The 23,302-nt window shown below is 34.3% G+C and overlaps 1 protein-coding gene across 1 annotated transcript; it reads left to right on the forward strand.

Moving 5' to 3' along the window:
- Positions 1-2: 2 nt before the first annotated feature.
- LOC110909969 (ABC transporter B family member 4) lies at positions 3-16,614 on the forward strand (the record flags this gene model as incomplete). The annotated part of the gene is given in 39 exon segments (XM_035986149.1): positions 3-107; positions 173-227; positions 628-803; positions 1,542-1,763; positions 2,625-2,863; positions 4,091-4,616; positions 5,600-5,651; positions 5,654-5,869; positions 6,318-6,349; positions 6,351-6,415; positions 6,417-6,570; positions 6,573-6,716; positions 6,718-6,820; positions 6,823-6,885; positions 6,888-7,003; positions 7,005-7,034; positions 7,036-7,161; positions 7,163-7,342; positions 7,345-7,389; positions 7,391-7,435; positions 7,437-7,634; positions 7,636-7,662; positions 9,246-9,539; positions 10,379-10,433; positions 10,436-10,462; positions 10,465-10,515; positions 10,518-10,547; positions 10,550-10,726; positions 13,437-13,441; positions 13,830-13,979; positions 14,225-14,431; positions 14,481-14,552; positions 14,651-14,763; positions 14,858-14,927; positions 15,013-15,071; positions 15,455-15,488; positions 15,597-15,680; positions 15,781-15,864; positions 16,564-16,614. Coding segments are annotated over 39 exon segments (4,482 nt in total), but the record flags the coding sequence as incomplete, so codon positions are not given.
- Between the last annotated feature and the right edge of the window lie 6,688 nt (positions 16,615-23,302).

Raw genomic sequence — 23,302 nt, forward strand, 5'->3', positions numbered from 1 at the left:
CTAATGGAATATGCCTGCCTCTAATGTCTCTTCTTTTGGGCGAAGTTATTAATGCTTTTGGTCACAACCAGATAAATATTCATCGTGTTGTCAACGCTGTTTCCAAGGTACGTATTTTAATTAATTATTATTCACAAAGTCTTGTTGATTAATCAACTGATTTGGACTATAGGTGTCGTTGAAATTTGCTTACCTTGCTGTTGGGTGTGGTGTTGTATCATTCGTCCGTAAGTACAGATGCTATCTTATATTAGAGTACCATATAATCACTTTAAAAAAAGGTAATTTCAAAAAACCTTCTTGGTCCAGTTTGGCACGTTTTGACGATAACTCTATCCCAAGCGGTTAACTGTGTTTTCAGGAAAAAAAAACAAAACTGTTCGGTTTTAGCAGTTGATGGTTGTTTTTCTTTTTGGTGTTTGAATAGTTTGTAGTATAGTTTTAACATGATAGATATGGTTTATGAATATGATACATATATGCACACACACATCAGTGCATATTCCAAAAATCTAAATAAATAAATGTTGAACGGCTAGTTGATAATTTCAAGGAATCTTATAAACAATCCTAAGTTGCCAGTTGACCACCCTCTAATTGTTTTAATACGCGTTTGTCTGTTTGTAGAGGTTTCATCGTGGATGATAACGGGAGAACGACAGGCTGCAAGAATAAGGAGTTTGTATCTAAAAAACATATTACGACAAGATATATCCTTCTTTGACAAAGAAACAAATACAGGGGAAGTTGTTGGCAGGATATCAGGTGACACCGTACGCATACAAGATGCGATGGGGGAAAAGGTTTGTATATTTTCATTAGAGTTAATTGCTCGGATGGTCCCTGTGGTTTTACGTTTTTTCACGTTTAGTCCCCACCTTTTGAAAATAGCATGTGTGCTCCCTATGGTTTGTCATTTTGTTACTCGGATAGTCCCCTAACATTTACTCTGGGGACTATCCGAGTAACAAAACGACAAACCATAGGGAGCATACATGCTATTTCCAAACTAACTGACATTTACTCAGGGACTATCCGAGTAACAAAATGACAAACCATAGGGAGCATACCTGCTATTTTCAAAAAGTGGGGACTAAACGTGAAAAACTTGAAACCACAGGGACCATCCGAGCAATTAACTCTTTTCATTATCTATTGTCATAACTTACAAAAATAGTTAGAAGACTAATAACATATTGAGTTAATTGCTCGGATGGTCCCTGTGGTTTCAAGTTTTTTCACGTTTAGTCCCCACTTTTTGAAAATAGCAGGTATGCTCCCTATGGTTTGTCATTTTGTTACTCGGATAGTCCCTGAGTAAATGTCAGTTAGTTTGGAAATAGCATGTATGCTCCCTATGGTTTGTCGTTTTGTTACTCGGATAGTCCCAGAGTAAATGTTAGGGGACTATCCGAGTAACAAAATGACAAACCATAGGGAGCACACATGCTATTTTCAAAAGGTGGGGACTAAACGTGAAAAAACGTAAAACCACAGGGACCATCCGAGCAATTAACTCTAACATATTTTATATTTTACAGGTTGGAAAATTCATACAACTATCTTCAACATTTGTGGGAAGTTTTGTGGTAGCGTTTGTCCAAGGATGGCTTCTTACACTTGTAATGTTAACCTCAATTCCTCCGATAGTAGTTTCTGGTTCGGTTATGTCAGTTATGGTAGCCAAGATGGCGTCGCATGGCCAAACCACGTATGCTAAAGCTGCCACTTTAGTCGAACAGACGATTGGATCAATCAGGACGGTAATAGACAAGTTCAGTTACATATAAAAAGCCTGTTTTACTAAATAGACATACAGAAAAACAACGTTATCACACCGCATTTAATCAGCGCATAATTTTCTCGTTGTTCATTCGGTGAAACCAAGGTAGCATGAAATTGGGAAATAAGACACCTTTATTGTTTTAAACTTGACAACATTGTGTTTATTTTTTTTTTAAATGTTAACCCTTCCACTACTTATAACAGTCTATTTCACTCTGTAAACAAATAAGAAAACAATGTTCTTATATGATCTCATAGCATCGCATCGTGTTCTCTTATCGATATTTAGCAAATAAACAAAGACGATTACAGACTAATGGCAGGTAGACGAGCAACAAGTTGCGCCGCTACCCCTTCTGAATAGCAAACCCTACCTTGCTAAACATAAAATCCTGCCCCTTAACATGCGCGGTGTTACTGCTTACCACCTGCTGAACCCACTTGAGGAACCGCACCGCGTCAGGGGCGAGAGCGCCAAAGGTATCGAAAGCGAACAAGACGAATAGGTGCTGATTCTCTATGCACGCTTTTTCATGCTTAGCTACTTTGCCTGCCTCTGCCTTGGTTATTGCCTGGCCTGCCTCTGCCTTGGTTATTGTCTGGCCTGCCACAAACCCGTGTTCTCTTTGTGCAAGTGAAACAAATTTGATATAAGTAACATTTTTGTTTTATTTACTATGAAATTGGTAAATATTATTCTTACTGCATTGAAAGGGTAACTATGAAATTTTAACCTTTTAGAATGATACAATGAAATTGCAATTAAACAAAAATATCTATAGTTCTACAACATTTATGATAAAGATTGTTTAAGGATCATCCTTTTCTTTTTCTTATAGGTTGCATCTTTCACAGGGGAGAAAAAAGCGGTTACAGATTACAATAAATCACTTGTTGATGCGTACAATTCTAGTGTTCATGAAGGCCTGGTGACCGGCTTCGGCATTGGATCAATGGTTTTTATTATGTTCTGTAGTTACGCATTGGCTGTTTGGTTTGGTGCAAAGTTGATACTAGAAAGGGGGTACACTGGCGGAGATGTGATTACTATAGTTTTTGCTGTGGTGACTGGATCCATGTAAGCAAAAAAAAAAAAAAAAGAACTAACTCTCTTTTTACCTAATTAACTAGATGTGGGTGGGGTCGGTTCGGGTCGGGTCAGGTCATATCGTCAACAGGTAAAAGTTAGCTTTAAGGAAATGGGTCAATTGGTTAGGAAAGGTCCAACAGGTAGAAAGTAATATAGAACATTTTAAACCATTTTGTTCAGCTAAGTATGTAATTACTCAAACAACATAATTGTTTTGATTTTATATTTGACACACAAAAAACTATTTAAAAAAAGAAAAGAGTAAAGTACGTGGATAGTCCCTGTCTATGTAGCACGGGGACTCCATTTATGTGGCCGTACCGTCTCGGGTACTTGTCGGGGACGGAAACGCCATGGGTACTCGTCGGGACGTTTCCTAAACGTTTCCAATGTCGGGGACGTATCTGGTAGAAGTATCCAGCCCGTTTCCATTTATTTTTAAGGTTTTTACCCTTTCAAATTCCACAACCGGCCATTAAATAAATAGACCTATCATATTCGTTTTCTCTAATCTCTAAACTCTCAAGTCTCATCATCTCTAATTCTCTATCGATTGCCAATCTCTCACTAGATGAACTGGAATTTGAAAATGATTTGATTATTGATAATTAATTACCTTTGGAAGATGTAGTATTTTTGGAATTTGTTTAATGTATTTTTATTTTTTTATATTTTTTATTGCCGTACCCGTATCTTGGAATTTTGAGTTTTGCCGTTCCTCGTTCCCGTATCGTCCCCGTACCCCGATCCTGTACCCGTTCCAGTGCTACTTAGGTCCCTGTGGGTTACCAAAATTTTGGAATTTGTCCCTAGCTTTTCAAAAGTATACGGGTGGTCCCTGTGGTTTGCACTTTGTAACGCATTTAGTCCCTAGCCAACAATTCTAAAGGTTTCAGCATGTCCAAGTTAGGGACTAAATGTGTTACAAAGTGCAAACCACAAGGACCATCCATGTGACTTTTGGCAAAGTTGGGGACTAAATGCGTTACAAATTGCAAACCAGCTGGACCATCCATTTACTTTTGGAAAGCTAGGGACCGAATCCAAAATTTTGGTAAACCACAGGGACCATCGGTGTCCTTTACTCAAAAGAAACTTAGTTTTTACGGGGAACAAAATGTTTCTGGTCAAGCCAACCCAACCCGTTTGAACCCGCACAAATAATAATTACACATTTTGACCGATTACCCAACTTGCCCATTTTGTTTCATCCAGGTCACTTGGGCAGGCATCTCCCTGTTTGAGTGCATTTGCTACGGGTCGGGCAGCAGCATTCAAGATGTTCGAAACTATAAACCGAAAGCCTGAAATAGACGCATATGACACAAAGGGGAAAGTATTAGACGATATTCGCGGTGACATAGAATTAAAAGACGTGTATTTTACATATCCAGCAAGACCAGATGAAGAAATATTTAGCGGGTTTTCACTTTGCATCTCTAGTGGAACAACCGCAGCTTTGGTTGGTCAAAGTGGAAGCGGAAAGTCAACGGTGATTAGCCTAATAGAGAGATTTTATGATCCTCAACAAGGTGAAATTCTTATTGATAATATTAATTTAAAAGAATTTCAGATAAAATGGATTAGAGAGAAAATTGGTCTTGTTAGCCAAGAACCGGTTCTGTTTACGTCCAGCATTAAGGATAATATTTTGTACGGGAAAGATGACGCGTCTATGGACGAGATTAGAGTCGCGGTCGAGCTCGCAAATGCTGCTAAGTTCATCGATAAACTACCTAAGGTTTCTAATCTATTAAAACATCTTATTTGCTTATTGTGTTTTTTATGTAATATAAGCTGTTTAGGATTTTTTTTTTTTTTAGAATTAATTACTTTTTTCGTCCCCTGTGGTTTGTCAAAAATCACTATTTCAGTCTATTAGTTTAAAAATTGCGATTTCAGTCCCTGTGGTTTCACTTTCGTAACCATTTCAGTCCACCAACTTAACTCCATCCATTTATTCTGTTAACTTTAAGTGAAATGACCAACTTGCCCTACGGTTTAATTAAAAAAAACGCTAGTCACAGGTTTCGAACCTGTGACCTATGCATTGAAATTTGATTGTTTTAACAATCACAATCTTGATACATGGCCTATTGGTTTAACAATCACATTTCAAAGCAAAGGTCACAGGTTCGAAATCTGTGGCCAGCGTTTTTTTAATTAAATCATAGGGACAATTTGGTCATTTCAGCCAAAGTTAACAGAATAAATAGATGGAGTTAAGTTGGTGGACTGAAATGGTTACGAAAGTGAAACCACAGGGACTGAAATCGCAATTTTCAAACTAATGGACTGAAATAGTGATTTTTGACAAACCACAAGAACAAAAACAGTAATTAACTCTTTTTTTTTAAGTAAATAGTTTATCTTATTATTTGAAGAGTTAATTACTGTTTTCGTCTCTGAGGTTTGTCAAAAATCACTATTTCAGTCCATCAGTTTAAAAAATTGTGATTTCAGTCCCTGTGGTTTCACTTTCTGTAACCATTTCAGTCCCTGTGGTTTCACTTTCGTAACCATTTCAATCCATTTATTCTGTTAGTACAGGGATTGAAACGGTTACGAGGTGGACTGAAATGTTACGAAAGTAAGACCACAGGGACTGAAATAGCAATTTTTAAACTAATAGACTGAAATAGTGATTTTTGACAAACCACAGGGACGAAAACAGTAATTAACTCTTATTTGAAAGTGAAATTTGGTTGGTTTATGAACGTTTAGGGATTGGACACAATGGTCGGTGAGCATGGAACACAACTCTCCGGCGGACAGAAGCAAGAATTGCTATTGCCAGAGCCATTCTCAAAGACCCCAGAATCCTTCTTCTGGATGAAGCAACAAGTGCTCTCGATGCAGAGTCGAGGGTTGTGCAGGAGGCTTTGGACAGGATCATGGTTAATAGAACAACCGTCATTGTTGCACATCGTTTAAGCACTGTCAGAAATGCCGACGTGATTGCCGTTATTCATAGGGGAAAGATAGTTGAAAAAGGTACCTCTTTAACCTTCTTGGAGCATTTTTACACGGATGTCCCTACGGTTAACCAAAGTTTTGGATTTGGTCCCCAGCTTTCCAAAAGTACACGGATGGTCCCTTTGGTTTACACTTTGTAACAAACTTAGTCCCCAGCCAACAAATCTAACAGTTTTAGCAGGTCCAAGTTAGAGGCTAAATGCGTTACAAAGTGCAAACCACAGGGACCATCCATGTACTTTTGGAAAAAGCTAGGGACTAAATGCGTTACAAAGTGCAAACCACATGGACCATTTGTGTACTTTTGGAAGCTAGAGACCAAATCAAAAGTTTTTTATACCACAGCAGTGGCGAAGCTTGAGATTTCCGACCCGGGGGGGGGGGTGCGAAAACGTATATACCCAAAAATTTCTATAGAACCGGGGGTCGAAAACTTTAACAATTTGTAAATTGAAAAATTGATCAGGATCACATTCAGAGCTAGTACAGGATCCTGAAGGGAGCATACTCTCAGCTTATAAAATTACAGGAAGTAGATGGTGATTCAGAACATCATAACTCAGAGGATCGTCGGTTTCAAGAAGCCCGCCGCACTGTCAAAGTCCAAGTCGTTTGGTTCGCCGCTACACATCAATGACTCGCCACCTACAGAATCCTTGGAAAAAGAAACAGAAAAAACCTCAAAAAACCGACCAAAAGTGCCACTCCGACGCCTAGCAATATCTTAACAAACCAGCAAACACCAGTTCTCAATAATCGGTTCAATAGCCGCTATTATCACACGGCAATATACCCCATTTTTAGCCTCCTACTTTCCAGCATGATCAAAACATTTTACGAGCACCCACATATAATGAAATCCGAACTCGAAATTCTGGGCTGTAATGTTCGTAATCCTCGGGCTAGTTTTTTCGTTTATAGCTTATCCTGGTAGATCTTATCTGTTCGCTGTGGCCGGGGCTAAACTTATAAACGGATCAGATCACTATGCTTTGAGAAAGTGGTGAACATGGAGGTTAGTTGGTTCGATCAGCCGGAAACTCTAGTGGAGCCATCGGTGCACGACTGTCCACGGATGCAGCAGTGTTCGCGGTTGGTTGTGACGCGCTTGCTCAAATTGTTCAGACTCAGCGTCTGCTGCAGCCCGGTTTAAGTAATCGCTTTTGCAGCTTGCTGGCAGTTACACTCTCATAATTCTTGCTCTGATACCGTTAATGAGTGCTAATGCGTATGTTAGATGCAGTTTCATGAAAGGGTTGAGTGCTGATGCTAAATTAATGTACGAGGAAGCAAGCCAGGTGGCGAATGAATGCTGTCGGGAGTATAAGGACGGTAGCGTCTTTTTGCGCAGAAGAGAAAGTTATGAAACTTTATAGAAATAAATGCGAGGGCCCGAAACAGACCGGGATTAAACAGGGTTTAATAACCGGGATCGGGTTTGGGGTTTCGTTCCTTTTTCTTTTGTGTATGTAATGCAGCCAGTTTTTAACATAGGGGCCCGGTTTATCGAATCCGGAATAACAAATTTTGAGGATGTTTTTTAGAGTTTTCTTTGGTCTAATGATGGCGGCGTTAGCAGTGTCCTCAATCGAGCTCGGTTGCACCCGATACAAACTAAAGCTAAAAGCTCGCGGTCTCGGTTTTTGCGATGCTTGACCGAGAGTCGGAAATTGACCCGAGTGATGAGTCGGGTTTGACTTTGGATACAGTCAGAGGGGAAATCGAGATCCGTAACGTTAGTTTTAAGTATCCTACCCGACCGATGTTGAGAATATTTCGTGATTTTATGCTTAACTATTCATAGTGGCAAGGTAACTTTCTTCTTTTTAACAACAATTGTTATAACTAGAGTGTCCGGAATCCGGATGCACAAATGGGGCCAACACACACACATATTATATAATATGTTTAGAGTTGAATTTTAAGTTTTGTCCTTTATCTTTAGGCCACTTTGCAATTTTGTCCTTTATATTTAAATTTGACGAGTTTTGTCCTTTATGTTTAAAAATCAAGCACGTTTTACCCTTTATGTTTAAAATCAAACACGTTTTGTGCCTTTATGTTTAAAAATCAAGCACGTTTTGTCCTTAAAAAAAGGCATAAAGGACAAAACGTGCTTGAATTTTTAAACATAAAGGACAAAACTCGTCAAATTTAAAACATAAAGGACAAAACTTGCAAAGTGGCCTAAAGATAAAGGACAAAACTTGAAATTCACTCTATGTTTTTTATATAAAAGTGTGGTGTGAGTTGGAGGTTTGAATTGGTCTAACGTTGGAGGAAAATAACTTTTTAAGGTAGAGGTCTGGAATGATGTGGCGTGCTGAGGTGGCGGGTTTAGAAATGGACTAGAGGGGTGCATTGGAGATGCTCTAACCTGAGGTGGGGGCGAGATGGTGTGTGATGGGGTAGGTTGGGTAATTTAAAGGGTAAAATTGGTATTATATATAGACGTATTAACAAAACTAACATTTACAAGACCAAATGACCAAATATGTTACAGTTCAGCAAACAAACTGACATCCACATCAAAGACCATTCACGTTTAGCAAACAAAACTGTAACATTTTGTGAAAAAAAAAAAAATTGTTTGTGAAATTAAAATAAAAGTGTTTTAAATTCATATATGATAATAACTGAATGAACAGTTCTTCTTATATATCATTATTATTATTAATGAAAGTACTTTTGATATTATAATAAAATACATGTACGGCTTTGTTCGGTATCGGTACAAGAAGGTAAAACCGGTATCAGTCTAGTATAGAAAAAACGCCAAAAAGTCGGTTACCGAATTGATATTGGAAATCTTTTAGTTCGGGAATTTCAGTAAGGCACTCGGTACCATTTGCTCATCCTTGATCACGGGTACCGTAGATTTTCTTCAACTTTTAATGATTTCTTTTTTTTAGTTTCAAGGGTAGGGATGAGCTCGGTGCTAACCGATACCAAATCGATACTGGTAACCAAAATACCGGTTATGGTACCGGATATATGAAGGTAAAAATCGGTACTAGGAACGCCAAAAGTCGGTACCGAATTGGTACTTAACATCTTTCGGTTCGGGAAATTCGGTACCGGGTACCAGTACCGTTTGCTTATCTTTGACCACGGATTTCATACGAACAACATCATTACCATACAACTTATTTATTGATTTTCTTTGGGTTATCTTTTAGTGTTTTTCTACATTTTCTTTTTATCTTGTCAACGGTTACGTGCGCTACGCGCTCGTAGTGATTTCAAAACACATGTAAACACAGACTAAATAATAAAAGAAGTTCGCCGCAATATGGCGACGGTGATAAACCTAGTTAGGTTAAAAACTTGTGTTAAAATATTGCAACCTTAAGTCACAATACTCAGTCCGTAAAACTATTCATTCTTCCCACAGACAGTGGCATTGGTTGGTGAGAGTGGAAGTGGCAAATCAACGGTTATCCAACTTTTACAAAGATTCTATAACCCGAATTCGGGTTGTATCACATTGGATGGAACTGAGTTACACAAATTTCAACTCAAGTGGCTAAGGTTACAGATGGTCTGGTTAGCCAAGAACCCGTTGTTGTTTAATGACACCATTCGAGCCAATATTGCTTATGGAAAGGACGGTGATGCAACCGAAGCTGAAATTTTGTTGCTTCCGAGGCTGGCAAATGCCCACAACTTCATTAGTGGTTTGTACGAGGTATGTCTACGTTACATTATTCATTTGTTTCGTCATCGTTGAAAAAACTCTTTTTAGAAAATTTAATCTTAGTAACTTTTTAATCCTTTATCTATTTCCCCATTTAGATAAAGTTTTTTTATTCCAATACGAGTTAATTGCCATTTTAGTACCTAAGGTTTGTCCAAATTTGTCATTTTAGTCCAAATAGTTTTTTCGCCTCTAAGTAACCACTTTTGCGGCCGGGTTTGGTTGCGTAGATTTGCAAACACATTTTATTTTTTACATTTGTAAACTTATTAATAAATATTATTTTATTAGTGATAGTATAACACTATTATTACAATAGTAATCTAAATGTTATGCCAATGATCTCTAGATCAAGTGGTGGAGGGCTTGCATGTCTCTTGAGAGATGCAGGTTCGACTCCCACTTGGTGCAGAGTGAGGCATTGGTTCGACAAAAAAAAATTAAAAAAGTTTTGAGGCGAAACTGATCATTTTTTTATTGTCGCAATTGAATATTGAATATTTCTTATTAATAGTTAATACTTAATAGTTAATGTATTGAGTATGATATCATAAACGTAATATTAATTTAATCAATGAAAAATAAATACTTTTAGAAGTTTAGCTAACAAACTCATCCAAAGTGATTAATAGTATATCTAACTTTCAAGATAGACTAACAACCCCATCCAATGCATTCACTTTTAAGCTATAATATTTTGAATTTGACACTTTTCATATAACAACAACTCAAATCAACTTATGTATAAGTTAACAGATAAAAACTGTCCAACATCATCGATAACATAAAATGATAGGTAACAACGAACCATATAACGTGTGAACTTGCAGGGTTACAATACAATGGTAGGGGAAAGAGGCGTACAAATGTCGGGTGGCCAAAAACAAAAATAGCAATTGCTAGAGCCATTGTAAAAGTCCCAAGATATTACTGTTAGATGAGGCCACAAGTGCACTAGACGCCGAGTCAGAAGAGTGGTTCAAGACGCGTTGGATGGTGTATGGTTAACCGGACCACAGTAGTGGTGGCTCATCGGTTGTCTACAATTAAGGGCGCTGATGTAATCGCTGTTTTAAAAAATGGAGCAATCGTTGAGACGGGAAAGCATGATGAATTAATTAATATTAAGGATGGATTATATGCATCTTTAGTCGCACTTCATAAAGCTCTTCAAATTAGTAACCATTTTTTCCTTTATTGTTTAGTTTTAAATATTAAATTGTACACGTCAAACAAGTTTATTTATATGTTTGTATTATGAAATTGTGAACTTTTAAATATCAATGGGAAATGAATGTTAATGTGTTTGAACATGTTACACATTTTAAATCCTAAGTTTATGATTTATGTGTAGTGGGAGCTTTTACCATATTTCAATATTCTCAAAATGAATTGATTATAAACTATTTGTATAAGACCGGTATGCATTCACCGTATACCGCTCACCTTCCAACCCCGAGGGTGGGGCATGGTGTTTCACAAACCCCGCAACGGCCTTTGTTCTTTGTTGTTCTTCATCATGTAGTGATGCTTTAACCTTGCACAAGGACACCGCGTGGTGCGATATTTGACACTTCTCCCTTGCCATATCAGACCCCGCTAGGTTGCGTGGCACCTGAGTGATGAGTATAAGGACAGCCTAATATATAGTCTACTTTAATCTATTAAAGGCCATGTTTGTTTTTAATTTTTTAACATAATAACCAATTAAAGACCCAATTAATAAATCCATTTGAAATTGTTTAACCTAAATAAAACAAAAACCTACCTAAATCTTAAGACTGTCTCCAATGCATCGGCCTGCATTTACTACATGCATCCTAGTCATCACTGCCACATCAGTTTTTATACTCATTCTTAACAAATGCACTCTATATCCTCTTTTAACTTCAACTCATCCTTCCCACATGCACCTTATCTCCTCTATTTTTTTAAGCTTAAAATTGAATGGGCCCACATTCTCTCTCTGCACTTGGTTGCACTTCCCCACCTACAAGCCTTCCCCTTCATCATCCACTCCATTGCATCCTTCCACATGCAGCCTCCACGTCACCAAATGCACCCCTTTCACTTGAAGCATTGGAGGCAATCTAATTAGATGTGTAATTTGTTTATGTAAGTGTAGACATGATTAAACTTGTACGATTTGGTTCTTAATTTCAATGATACCTTATAGGATTATAAATTTTTAGTTGTTTTGTACTTATTTAGAGGTTCTTAAATGATTTATAAAGAGAAAGTTAACAACCTTTGATTTTTGTTTTTATAACATGACTTGACCTATCCAACCTCAACTGAGATGAAAATTTTAACAACAGGTTGTTATAGGTCCAACTGTAAATAAAAATTAAGGAAAATTACGATTTTAAACATTGACCAAGAAATAAACATAAAAGACATCACTAGTAATCTCTAGATCAAGTGGTGGAAGGCTTACATTTCTTTTGGGAGATGTAGGTTCAACTCTCATTTGATGTAGAGTGAGACACTAATAAGCAATGAAAGGAGATCCAGTAAAATCTGGTTTCAATACTTAACCAAACGGGTTTTACTATTAACACATGTGAAAACGACTTTAGCCATTTTAAAAGATGTGGGTCCCACGTCACCACCAACTGTCACTATTCCCAAGTGCTGATATGCATACACGTGTATATATACATACTAGCCTATATCCCGTGTGACACACGGGTTTAAAAAATAAAATTAATAACTTATTATTTAATATGATTTTTTATATCTTAACAATCAAAATAACATCTAAGAGCATTGACATTCGTGCCTTTATCTTCATTTAGATAATTTAATATAAAATTTATTTTTCTCTAAATTATCTTTAGTTTTAAATAACGTATCACGTCCATCTCTATATCTATATTTTGATCTAATGACAAACACTAATTTATTATTTATTTTTCTTTCCTACAGACTCACAATCTAAAATATAGTTTATTGTATTTTTCTTCGTTTTAACCGTACACTCTCATCACACTTAAACTTTTTAACTTTGATTTTTCAAACCATATGGCTAAAGCTTTACGCAACCCTATTTTTCCGAAGTTGGAATTCAAATTACCAACATAGGGTTTAGTGAAACTCTAGCCATATTATTTGGAAAGTAAAACTAAAAAAAAAAAATCTATATATATATTATTATATTTATTAATATATTTATATATATTAATAATTTGAGAGGGAAATTAATTTCTTCAATAAAGAAATCCATTTTACACGGGATCCGAATTACTTTGGGTCGGGTTATTTTTGCCCTTACTAACCGACATAGAATACGGATCATATATAAGGTTTTGCAATCATTTAACCTAACTTTCTTCTTACAATTGCTCTCATCATCAGATTCTATATCCGATACACACACTCTGTCGCAATTCTTCGATTATTGCAGGTAAATGTTCTTCATTACTCCTAAAATACGCTTTATTTATGTTGTTAGATCACATATGGAGTTTTATCTTCTTTAAAATTCAACGGTAGATTGTTGCACAAAATCTTCAGTATGTAGTGAAACTTGGATCCTTAGTTATTGTTTTATGTTTATATCAGATTGATTGATTTTATTTGGTATTTTGTAATTTTTGTTGCATTATTGATGCTTGAAACCCTAAATCCATTATCAAAATACTGAAGATTAATCATTAAAAGTCACCAATTTTTCAATAATCGAAGCTAATGTATTCTTTATATGTTTATACATATTGCAGAAAACTATAGAGCCGGTCATTATTTTAGATGACGAATCTTTCAACAATCGTAGGTAAATGTTCTGTGTATTGTATTTTAGATGTTATTTTTTTTTTTTGCGGAAAAACCCTATCGGCATATCTTACATTATAATGTTGATGATAATGCATTTTGTTAAAAATACAGATTATGTGATTTATTCTCATTCATATGTTTTTTGCCCTTTTTTCCTGTTGTACATAACTTTCAGTATCAGAATCAATTTTTTGATGTTGTATATTATTTTTGCCCTTTTTTCCTGTTCTAAAATAAATTATTTGAAAATTTATATAACGTATACTTATTATTGTTTGTATAAATTCATTGTTTTGTTATTAATAATTGACCTTTTTTCTTTTAATAAATTCGTTATATTAATTTTCAGGTATCGACCCTTTGCACACAACACTCCTTCATTTTTAAAAGCTAATTGATGAAGATTTTTCCAATATTTTTGGTACGTTTATTAAATTTATTCTAATGTTTTATAATTATATATATATGTAAACTGATAATTTATTCGCTTTTTTAAACTCATAGGAATTACCTAATGACTTTACATCAATGGTTTGGGGAGACACCCACCTTACAAAGATTCAGTTAAGATTCTTGATGGTGACAATATATGGTTTTGTAAGAGTAAAAAAAACAGATGTTGGCCCTGTTCTTGCTGATGGATTCACCAAACTGGTTAGGGATACTCATGTTAGAAAAGACGACTACCTTATGTTTCAGACTTATGGACCGACCTCATTTTTTTTAATGGTCTTTAAATCATGTGTTCATAGAAAACATGTTCATATCCAAGATAAACCCTCAAGAAGATGTTATTTGTAAGTATTATCTTATAATATTTGTATGTTGAATACTTTGTTATGTTTGTATACTGCTTTTTTAAGTTATTTTTTTAATAATAATTATCACAACATATGCAGGTAATGGCAGATAAGTTTTGGAGAGATTTTTATGGAAAGATGTTCAAAGGTGGTCAATCAACTCTGTATTTAGGAGATACGTTTTGGAACGTTAACATGGACGGATTAATTGACAGGTGTGTTTTTACTCATGGATGTTCGGAGATGATAAATGAACTTGCCTTAGACAGGAGATCTACCTTTGTTTTCTCAATGCATGGAAATAAGGTCTTCGAGGTTTCAGTGTTTAATCATGAAACCGGTACTTCAAATTCAGAACAACAGGGTTGAGTTAGTAGTTTTGGACGACCCAATCTATGTTGACGATTTTGATGAATTTGCTATCGAGGTTAGAATTATAAATGTACAATATTGTTTACTTATCAAGTAGATCTTATAATTACATAATTCATTTAACACATTGTTATTGGTTAATTTTATATTTAGACGGCATGTAAAGAGGAGTGTATTGATGCTGGAACTGTCATTGAAGAAGGTGTTGTTGTTGAAAGTAAAGATGTTAAAAGCTCAGTTTGGCAGGTTTTGAAGATATGTTCAATGTAATTCTTTATATTATAAGAAAATTCTTTAACTGATTTTATAAATATTTTTATGATGTATTTTGACACTTTTTTTTTCATTCTTATTATATAGGATCAAGACGATTTCCAAGTTTGATACCTTTTTCTCATCTCTACTTGAAATGGAAGACCTTAAGAAGAAGGTAGTTTTTGGTTACATGTATCAATTTATTTATTAAATAATAATTATTTCTATTATGTTAAACCAAAATTTATTTTGATCTGTAGTTTCAAAGAGAATTGGGATCTCAAAAACTGAAGGCAAAGGCCAAACCAAGTGTTTGTTTGTGATGTAGATTCAAAAACTGCGGATGAGGATATGATAGTTGAACAAAACTTGACGGCTGATGTGTGTGAAGATGATCTGGAAGGAAATCAAAAAACATGTAAGTATTCAGCTTGTTCATTTTGAAATGTTTTATATGTTTAACAATTTCTAATATATTTATTGAATTATTATTTTAACTTTTACGTATTCAGCCTTTATTAGACAAAGATAACTCCAAAAGTGTTTGATATGTTTAAAATTAATGAATTTATTTATTAGAATTATTATTAAGTTTTTACATAATCATGTTTTGGTAAGAAACAATGAAATACAAAACATTCTTTGTTTATTTCAATCATTATTAACTTTTTACATATTCATATTTATTTTTTTATTGTGAAGGTTTAAAGGCAAGTCCAAAGTTTATGAAACTCAGGTATTTAAATCAAAAAATGAATACCGGTCAACTCACTTATCATTATATATTTCATAGTAACATGTTTATTTAAAAGTTGTTACTTATTTTTGTTACTGTTTCATACAGACAAAACGAAGTCTTCGGAGCAGAATTAAAAGAGTTGATGCAGGAGCAAGCACTTCCTCTCTGGTCTTGAAATCCACAGAAACGGTAGAAAACATAATTGATGAAATTTTGACATTTACGGTTTAGATTTTATAGTAACAAATTTTAAAAAACTTAATAATTATTTGTGTTGCTTTTGGTACAGACAAAAAGAAATCTTCGAAGCCGAATTAAAAAGGTTGATGAAGCGCCAATGACGGGTTCTCCAGTCTTGAAATCCACAAACCTGGTACAATTTTTGGGAAATATTTATTATTTACATAGTTCATATATCTTAATTATCTAGTGCTTTTCGTTCAATATGATTCTGCAATAAATGGGTTTGGGTTTAAATTGTTAGCTAAAAATATTGCCACTATTTGTTGGTTATAATATAGTCGTTCTTTCTTAATGGCTAAATAGTGCTTGTTCATTTCTTTTTGGTGATAATACATGTTTTTTTTGTTTCATGAATAATATAGTCATTTGTTCATTTTGTAGAGTGATAATATATGTGTAATTCGCTTCATGATAATATAATAATTTGGTCCTTTTGATTTGATGATAACTTAGGAATTAGGTGTGTGATAACAATATACCTAATAGTATTGATTTGCATGATTATATAGTTTCCGCTTCCTTTCGTGATAAAATTGTTTTTAGTGATAATAGAGTGTCGTGTAGGGGTCTTCAAAATTAGTGGAGGAACTTGTAAACATCCTAACAACAAAGTAGTAATTTTATTGGTCTCATCTTTATTTGTGTGTGTTTACGAAATCGGATATCCGAACTTTGGAAGTCCAAACTTTCCAAACGGTTTTGGATAGTGATATTTACTATCCGAAATATTCGGATAGGCGGTTTTGAACAATCGTGTTTGTTTCGTGATAATATATAATCTCTATACTATATATCTAGAATATGTTCAATTTAATTAAATTATCTTCAGAAAAAGCGCAAGAAGACAATTCAAATACTTAACCCACAATCAACGTTTTGAACTTCAAAAGAATTGCGAAACACAGAATTGTAAGATTTTGTACATTTTTTTTTGTTTCTTTCTTGAACTTTTTATCAAAATGATATATTTAATCATGACTGTAATATGTTGTATTTTTCAGCGACTACCACCAAAAATGACATCTGTGTTGGACTTATCTCCTACTAATCTCAAAGAAGTGAGTGTTCAAACATGACAGGTGAAGTCAACTTTATAATGACCAGATCGGAAAAAAACCGCAAAGCGTTCCGGTATGCATTGTTGGATGGTCGAATTACTTGAAGGCTTGGAACATCAAAATGGGAGCCGAAATGTTTTTTGAGTTCAACAACTCAAGCAAGGTCTTGACACTGACAAAGGTTGTGGACAAGCGTGGTGTTAAGAACAAAAAATCGCGTGCATGAATCGGAAGTCTGCTTGTAGTTGTGGTGGTTTTTATAAACAATATATATGCTAATTTCTTTTGTTGGGCTTTAGAGTCCTACTTGGTCTAGAAAAACTTGGGGCTAAATTTGACAACTTTTGGTTTATTTTGGGTTGGGATTTTATGTAAATCAAGGTTAACAGGTAGTTAGGTAACTGCATGGTTGGTTTGTTATTTTAGTGTATAATAACTTTGACTATTTTTGATATTATGTCTTAGGTTGAATGGTATACACATTTGACGTGTGACTCAAGGGTTTAATATTTACAATTAATAACCTATGATTCAATTTCAGGTTTTATAGCTTAACAATCAAAATAAATCAAAGAGCATTGACATTGATGCCTTCGTGTTCATTTATATAATTTAATCAAAATATTTGTTTTTATCTAAATTATCTTAGCTTTTAAAAAACCTATCACGTCCATCTATATATGTATATCTTTATCTAACAGAAAAACAAAATTTTTATTATTTATTTCTCTTTGTTACACACTCACAACAAAAATATAGTGGATGGATATGAGCCTCTAAATATACAGGTTTACTTTAACGTCTTCACAAATTCTCTATTACAGAGATATCAATGTAATGGTATTTTTGTTGTTACTTTAAATTAAAATTACATAAGATTTTTATATAGACTACTCAACTTATCATTGTATTACATTTCAAAAAATGGCAATAAATGAAAATAACGATAATAATATTCATACAGTATACTAACGTTTTTGACTTAAACTAAACATAAAGCGACATACACGTACAATTCACTGTTACTGAACACATCATATTTACATTTACATTACAAATTTCTAAAACTTCTTTGTATACGACATTTGACGTTGTATCAGAAAGATTTCCATCACTATCTAGAATAACAATTTTAAGGCCATCTCGGCGGGTAACTCTTGATAATGCAACATACAATTGACCATGTGTGAAAACTGGATTTTTCAAAAACAAACCAACTCTAGAGAGTGATTGTCCTTGACTTTTGTTTATGGTCATTGCAAAAGATACCGCAAGTGGAAATTGTCTTCTTGTAACTTAATGTGAAGTTTTTTGTCTGTAGGTATCAACGTAATTCTAGGAATATAATGACGATCGCCAATGTGACTTCCAGAGATAATCTCTACCTGTATAACACGTTTACCCAAAGAGACCACCTTTAATCTTGTTCCGTTACACAAACCACTTTTTTGGTCAATATTTCTAAGAAGCATGACCGGAACACCTACCTTGAATACTAACCTATGATTCGGCAAACCAGAAGCTTTAATTCCATTAAGAATATCCGGTGAGACTAATGCATCATCTAAATTCTCATTAAGCATTTCTGTTGGACATATACTATCGGAGCTTAAATATTCCTTCTCAACTCCCGGAAAAAGTGACAGCATACGATCGTTAATTTCTTGAACAACGTCATTTGTTGGAGCTAGAATGGCTCTTTGATGGAAGTAATTTGCTTCATTGAAATTATATAGAAGAGAAGGATATACAAACTCGATTAAGTCTGAAATGGGATCAGACGAATGTTTGATGAGAAGATCTTCGGGTATTTGTAAAATTGCATTGCTGTCATTCACACCACCGACATTACCTTCACCTATATCCAAAAGCCAGTTTGCAAACTTGGTAGTTTCTTGTATTTCAGATGGATCATTTGAGGTACTCAACCTCAAATTTTTGGTCAATTTTAGGACTTTGCAAGTTCTCCAAATATAAGAAGAACTTAAAGAAGCATTTACAATTTGTTGTCTGCTTCCTCCTGGCACCACAGGTAGAATTTGTCGGAAGTCTCCTCCAAAAACTATAACTTTCCCACCAAATGGCAATTCTGATGATGCTCCAGATACAGATCTAAAAAGGTCTTTAACGATCTGTCCAAAGCTTCAAATCCATGTTTATGTACCATTGGTGCTTCGTCCCAAATAATAAGTGAGGTTTCTTGTAATAAACGTGCAAGATCGCTATCTGGCTTAATGAAACAAAAAGAATCCTCATCTAAATTGATAGGAATGTGGAACCGAGAGTGAGCAGTCCTCCCTCCTGATAGCAAAAGAGATGCAATTCCACTGGAAGCAACACTTAAAACAATTTTCCCTTCTGATCTTATAGATGCACATAAAGTCTTCCAAAGATATGTTTTTCCTGTTCCACCGTAACCATAAACAAAAAAAACCCCTCCTTTGTTGTTATCCACCGCTGTGATGATTTCTTCATATATAACCCGTTGTTCTTGAGTTAATGAAGAGAAAAGTTTACGAAACTCTTCAGCTAATATCTCCGTGTCATAAGCCAACTCTTCACTAAGTAAAAGATTGTTTGCGGAAGATATACAATCATTATTAGGAAAAGGCATACTGGAATACCTTTTAAGAGTGGAATTATTTCGAAGTAAAAACTTTTGGATCTCAAACAATGTTAGGTTCTTAATTTGATCTTCGTTAAGTACCAAACCTGTCAAATAATGAAAGTAAAGTCAAAATTTTATATTACATTAAGTTAAACATTTAGATAAATTCTATTATAATGGAAAATACCTGGATGTTTTAAAATACGACGTTGCTTGTAGAGAATGTCATCTGATAAGTAGGTGAAAGTTTTTCCCACACAAATTCCGGTCTAGACATACTCTCGGACATTAACATTGTACAGAACAAACTTCTTAAATAATAACCCGATCCGGTGAAACTTGCTTCTATAATTGCTTCAACATATTCATTGTCATCATCCAAAAGGCCATATGCATAACATGCATCTCTAAAAGTAGGATACTCAACATCATTTACGGTTCTGATATCCTCAAAATTTCTTGGACCTTTCACATTGTTCAACAAAATCCTCAAATAATAAGCTTCACCGACTGAAGGAGAAACCGAATGAATTCTGCCAATTGAAAAACCTCTTTTCCTTGGTTTCCACTTACGTTTGTTGATCTTCCATACAAATTTTGTTGGGAATTCGACATAAGTAAGTTGACGTGCGGCAGGGTATTTTCATTACAAACAAACCACTGTAAAAACATGGAAGCATTCACTGACGGTTTATCTAACACATCTTCTATTTCTTCAAATTCTTCATAGATAACATGTTGTTGTCCGGGAAGATGAAAAGGAAGCCTAATGACAGAAGGATTCCTATAATGTATATCATAAGAAAAAATCCGCCAAGACGCTTCACAAGCAGATATGTATCGACAACTATAGTAGTCTTTGATTTCATCAACCGTCTTTTCTTGATCATTTGCTTCTTTACTTGGTACAAAACAAATTGATGCCCTATCATGACCTTTATTTATATATTTAAACAGATATTTTATTGATCCGGCCTGATTGCACCACTCAACATTGATGTGTGCTTGATATCTTTGTAAAAGAATTTTATTGTATGGCACAACACTGCGGTTATCTAACTTGACATCTGACTTCTCAATAAAAACACCGTTGTTACGTCTTCTGTAAACGGGAAAACCATCACCATCTATGCATGTAGATTCACGAAATTTTTTGGGAAAATTTTTGGAACACTTTCCGTCAATCATGCAGGGACAATTCATTTTTTCAACACCACAAGGACCATGAATCATGAACTCACTTACAAGAAAATATAACTCTGGTTCTTTGTCTTTGTCAGGTATTTCGGCAGAAATGAATGGATCGATATAATCAACGGTTGGAAGTTTGTGGTCGGCATGCATAAATAAGCACAAATGAGCATGAGGCAAGCCGCGCTTTTGAAACTCCACCGTATATACAACTAAAAATAACAAAAAAAGATATTTAAAATTGTGTATTATATTTACTTTTTAATGTTTCCTACCGTTTACTAACTAAATAAGCATATATAACATAGTCTAAAGTGTATTTATTATAAATTTGGAAAATAATGTAGAAAACTTTGAAGACAAAAACAAAAATAATTAAAATACCTGCTTGAAGCTTTCCAAGAATTGCATTATCCCTTAAGTCTTTAATGATGGAATCCAACTTGATTTTAAATAACCTACATAAAATATCAGGCCTATCTTCCGGGTTAAGATTCGTGTCCTTATGAAACCTCTTCACTTCAGGCCATTTTGGGTTACATGTGATTGTTATGAAAAAATCAGGATAACCATACCATTTACAAAGGGACATGGCATCTAAATAATTTTGAAACATGTACCGTGCACTACCAGTAAAAGACGAAGGTAATATAACACGCTGACCGATTTTAGAGACATCACTTTTGCCTTGTTCTTTAACAGAACATAAATTCTCAAAAGTCTCGCATCTTAATTTCTTTTGTTGAGTACGTATGTATAAGAGCCTTTCGCTTTCAATCATAGTATACGCATCGACCAAAAATTGTTGAAAAAGCCTTCTGGAATTTAGAACCAAAGAACGTATTCGATCGATCTTGGATTCTGTAGCAAAAGTATTCTCTCATTGTGCACGTATGTCTTTTACTGGTGCTTGAAGTAGAAACATCACTGCTGCTTGAAGCAGAAACATCACGATGAAGGATATCAATTCTATAACCATCATCACCGTAAACAAAAAGTAGGGGATATTGAAGAGCTAAATAAGAAGGATGTAGTTCACTAATTCGCTCGAGATAACCTTGTTTACTCTTCACAATAATATCTCTCGGTTCAAACAAAGTGTCAATATCTCCAACTATTAAAGCAGCAACTTCAGAAGCAGTTGGCAAGTTATATGTCCTACCATCTTTATTCCTTTTTGCAATAAGGCGAATCTTAAGATTCTCACAAGGATTTCTTTGAAAACAATCTCTCGCCATTCTGTAAGACTTAACCAACTGATTGTGAGAATCTAACATTGCCTTCAATTCTGAAATAATTTCAAAATCCAAAATTTCACTACTTGAGCTGGACTGTTTTCGGCTTTCCCTAATTACAAAAAAAAATATCTAAATTAAATAAGGATTGATAAAAAAAAATTTATGAAATATGAATTATAGTAATATTAAATAAAAAACATACCCTAAAACAAATTGTCTGTTTGCAACCTCATTCTCAGTATCATATATATATAACTGAGAAAACTTAGGCTTGGATCCATTCGTTGGTATAAGACTTCCAATACTATGATAATTCTCACCACTAAGTCTGAATACATAAGGAGAATTACCATTGTTAATGGAGTTGTCTACTTTTCCACCCATGGAAGTAAAAGAAAACATTGAGTTGTAACGACGAATGTTTTTCAAAAAATGAATGCTTTTAGAGTCAGAAGAAGTATAAAGACTTTTATAATCAGAGGGCGGGGGCTTGAAATCGGGAAGTTTGACTTTGCTGTAACCACAACATAGAGAAAAACTTGATTTAGTCTTTCTTTGATAACTTCTTAAGACTTCATCTTTCCATAATTTTGCATGACATGTTTCACATATATGACTCTGATCACCATGATCCAAGTAATCTGTTAATGGAAAAGTTTAATTTTGTTATTATACAATTATAACATGGTATTGTTAAATTGAAAAATATTTCGAAGTGGAATATTACCTTTTGATATGCCACAAAATATATTCGTTATAAATTCTCCGGAAAAATGGAGTTTTTCTAGAGAATTGTTCAACGAAGATAATTGAATATTCTTCTTTGACGTATAAGTACCTAAAAAAGGAATTCGGAATTAACAATTTTCAATATATATAAATATGTTAACTACTAATAATAATTTGAATTTACATTTTTAAAATATAAATAAGTAAATAACATACTTTGTGGTAATTTGATAGATGCTTGTGTAGTTGACCTTGGAAATTTTACTGATGGAGATTTAATTGCTTGTTTTTGCCTATCACGATATTGTTTCCTGATGCTCCGACAAAACTTTGGGCTACTATAATCATCAGTGGTGATTGAAGCTGAAAAAAATATAATGTTGTATACAAAGAGAAAAAGTTAATGGATTAATGTACATTTTTTTTAAATTTAAAATATTAAATTTAAAAATTTATATACCATTAGTAATATCTGATAGCATAGGTGTAAAATAGATATTGGAAGAATGAACAATGGTATGTTGATTTGGATTTGATTGATAAGGAATAACAACTTCCTTCACATAAGGGACAGTTCTATTAATTGGTGAATTGTTAAAACTGAATTGGATATCTGAAGAAGAAGTACCTGCAAAAAATATGACAAGTATTAATAATAATTTGAATTACTATCTTGTAATTAGATAATGAGAATACCACCATACTTTGACAATATGTGAGACAAGTTTGTGTAGTTGAAATTGG

The sequence above is a fragment of the Helianthus annuus genome, chromosome 17 (assembly GCF_002127325.2).
Source record: "Helianthus annuus cultivar XRQ/B chromosome 17, HanXRQr2.0-SUNRISE, whole genome shotgun sequence".
Taxonomy (NCBI): domain Eukaryota; kingdom Viridiplantae; phylum Streptophyta; class Magnoliopsida; order Asterales; family Asteraceae; genus Helianthus; species Helianthus annuus.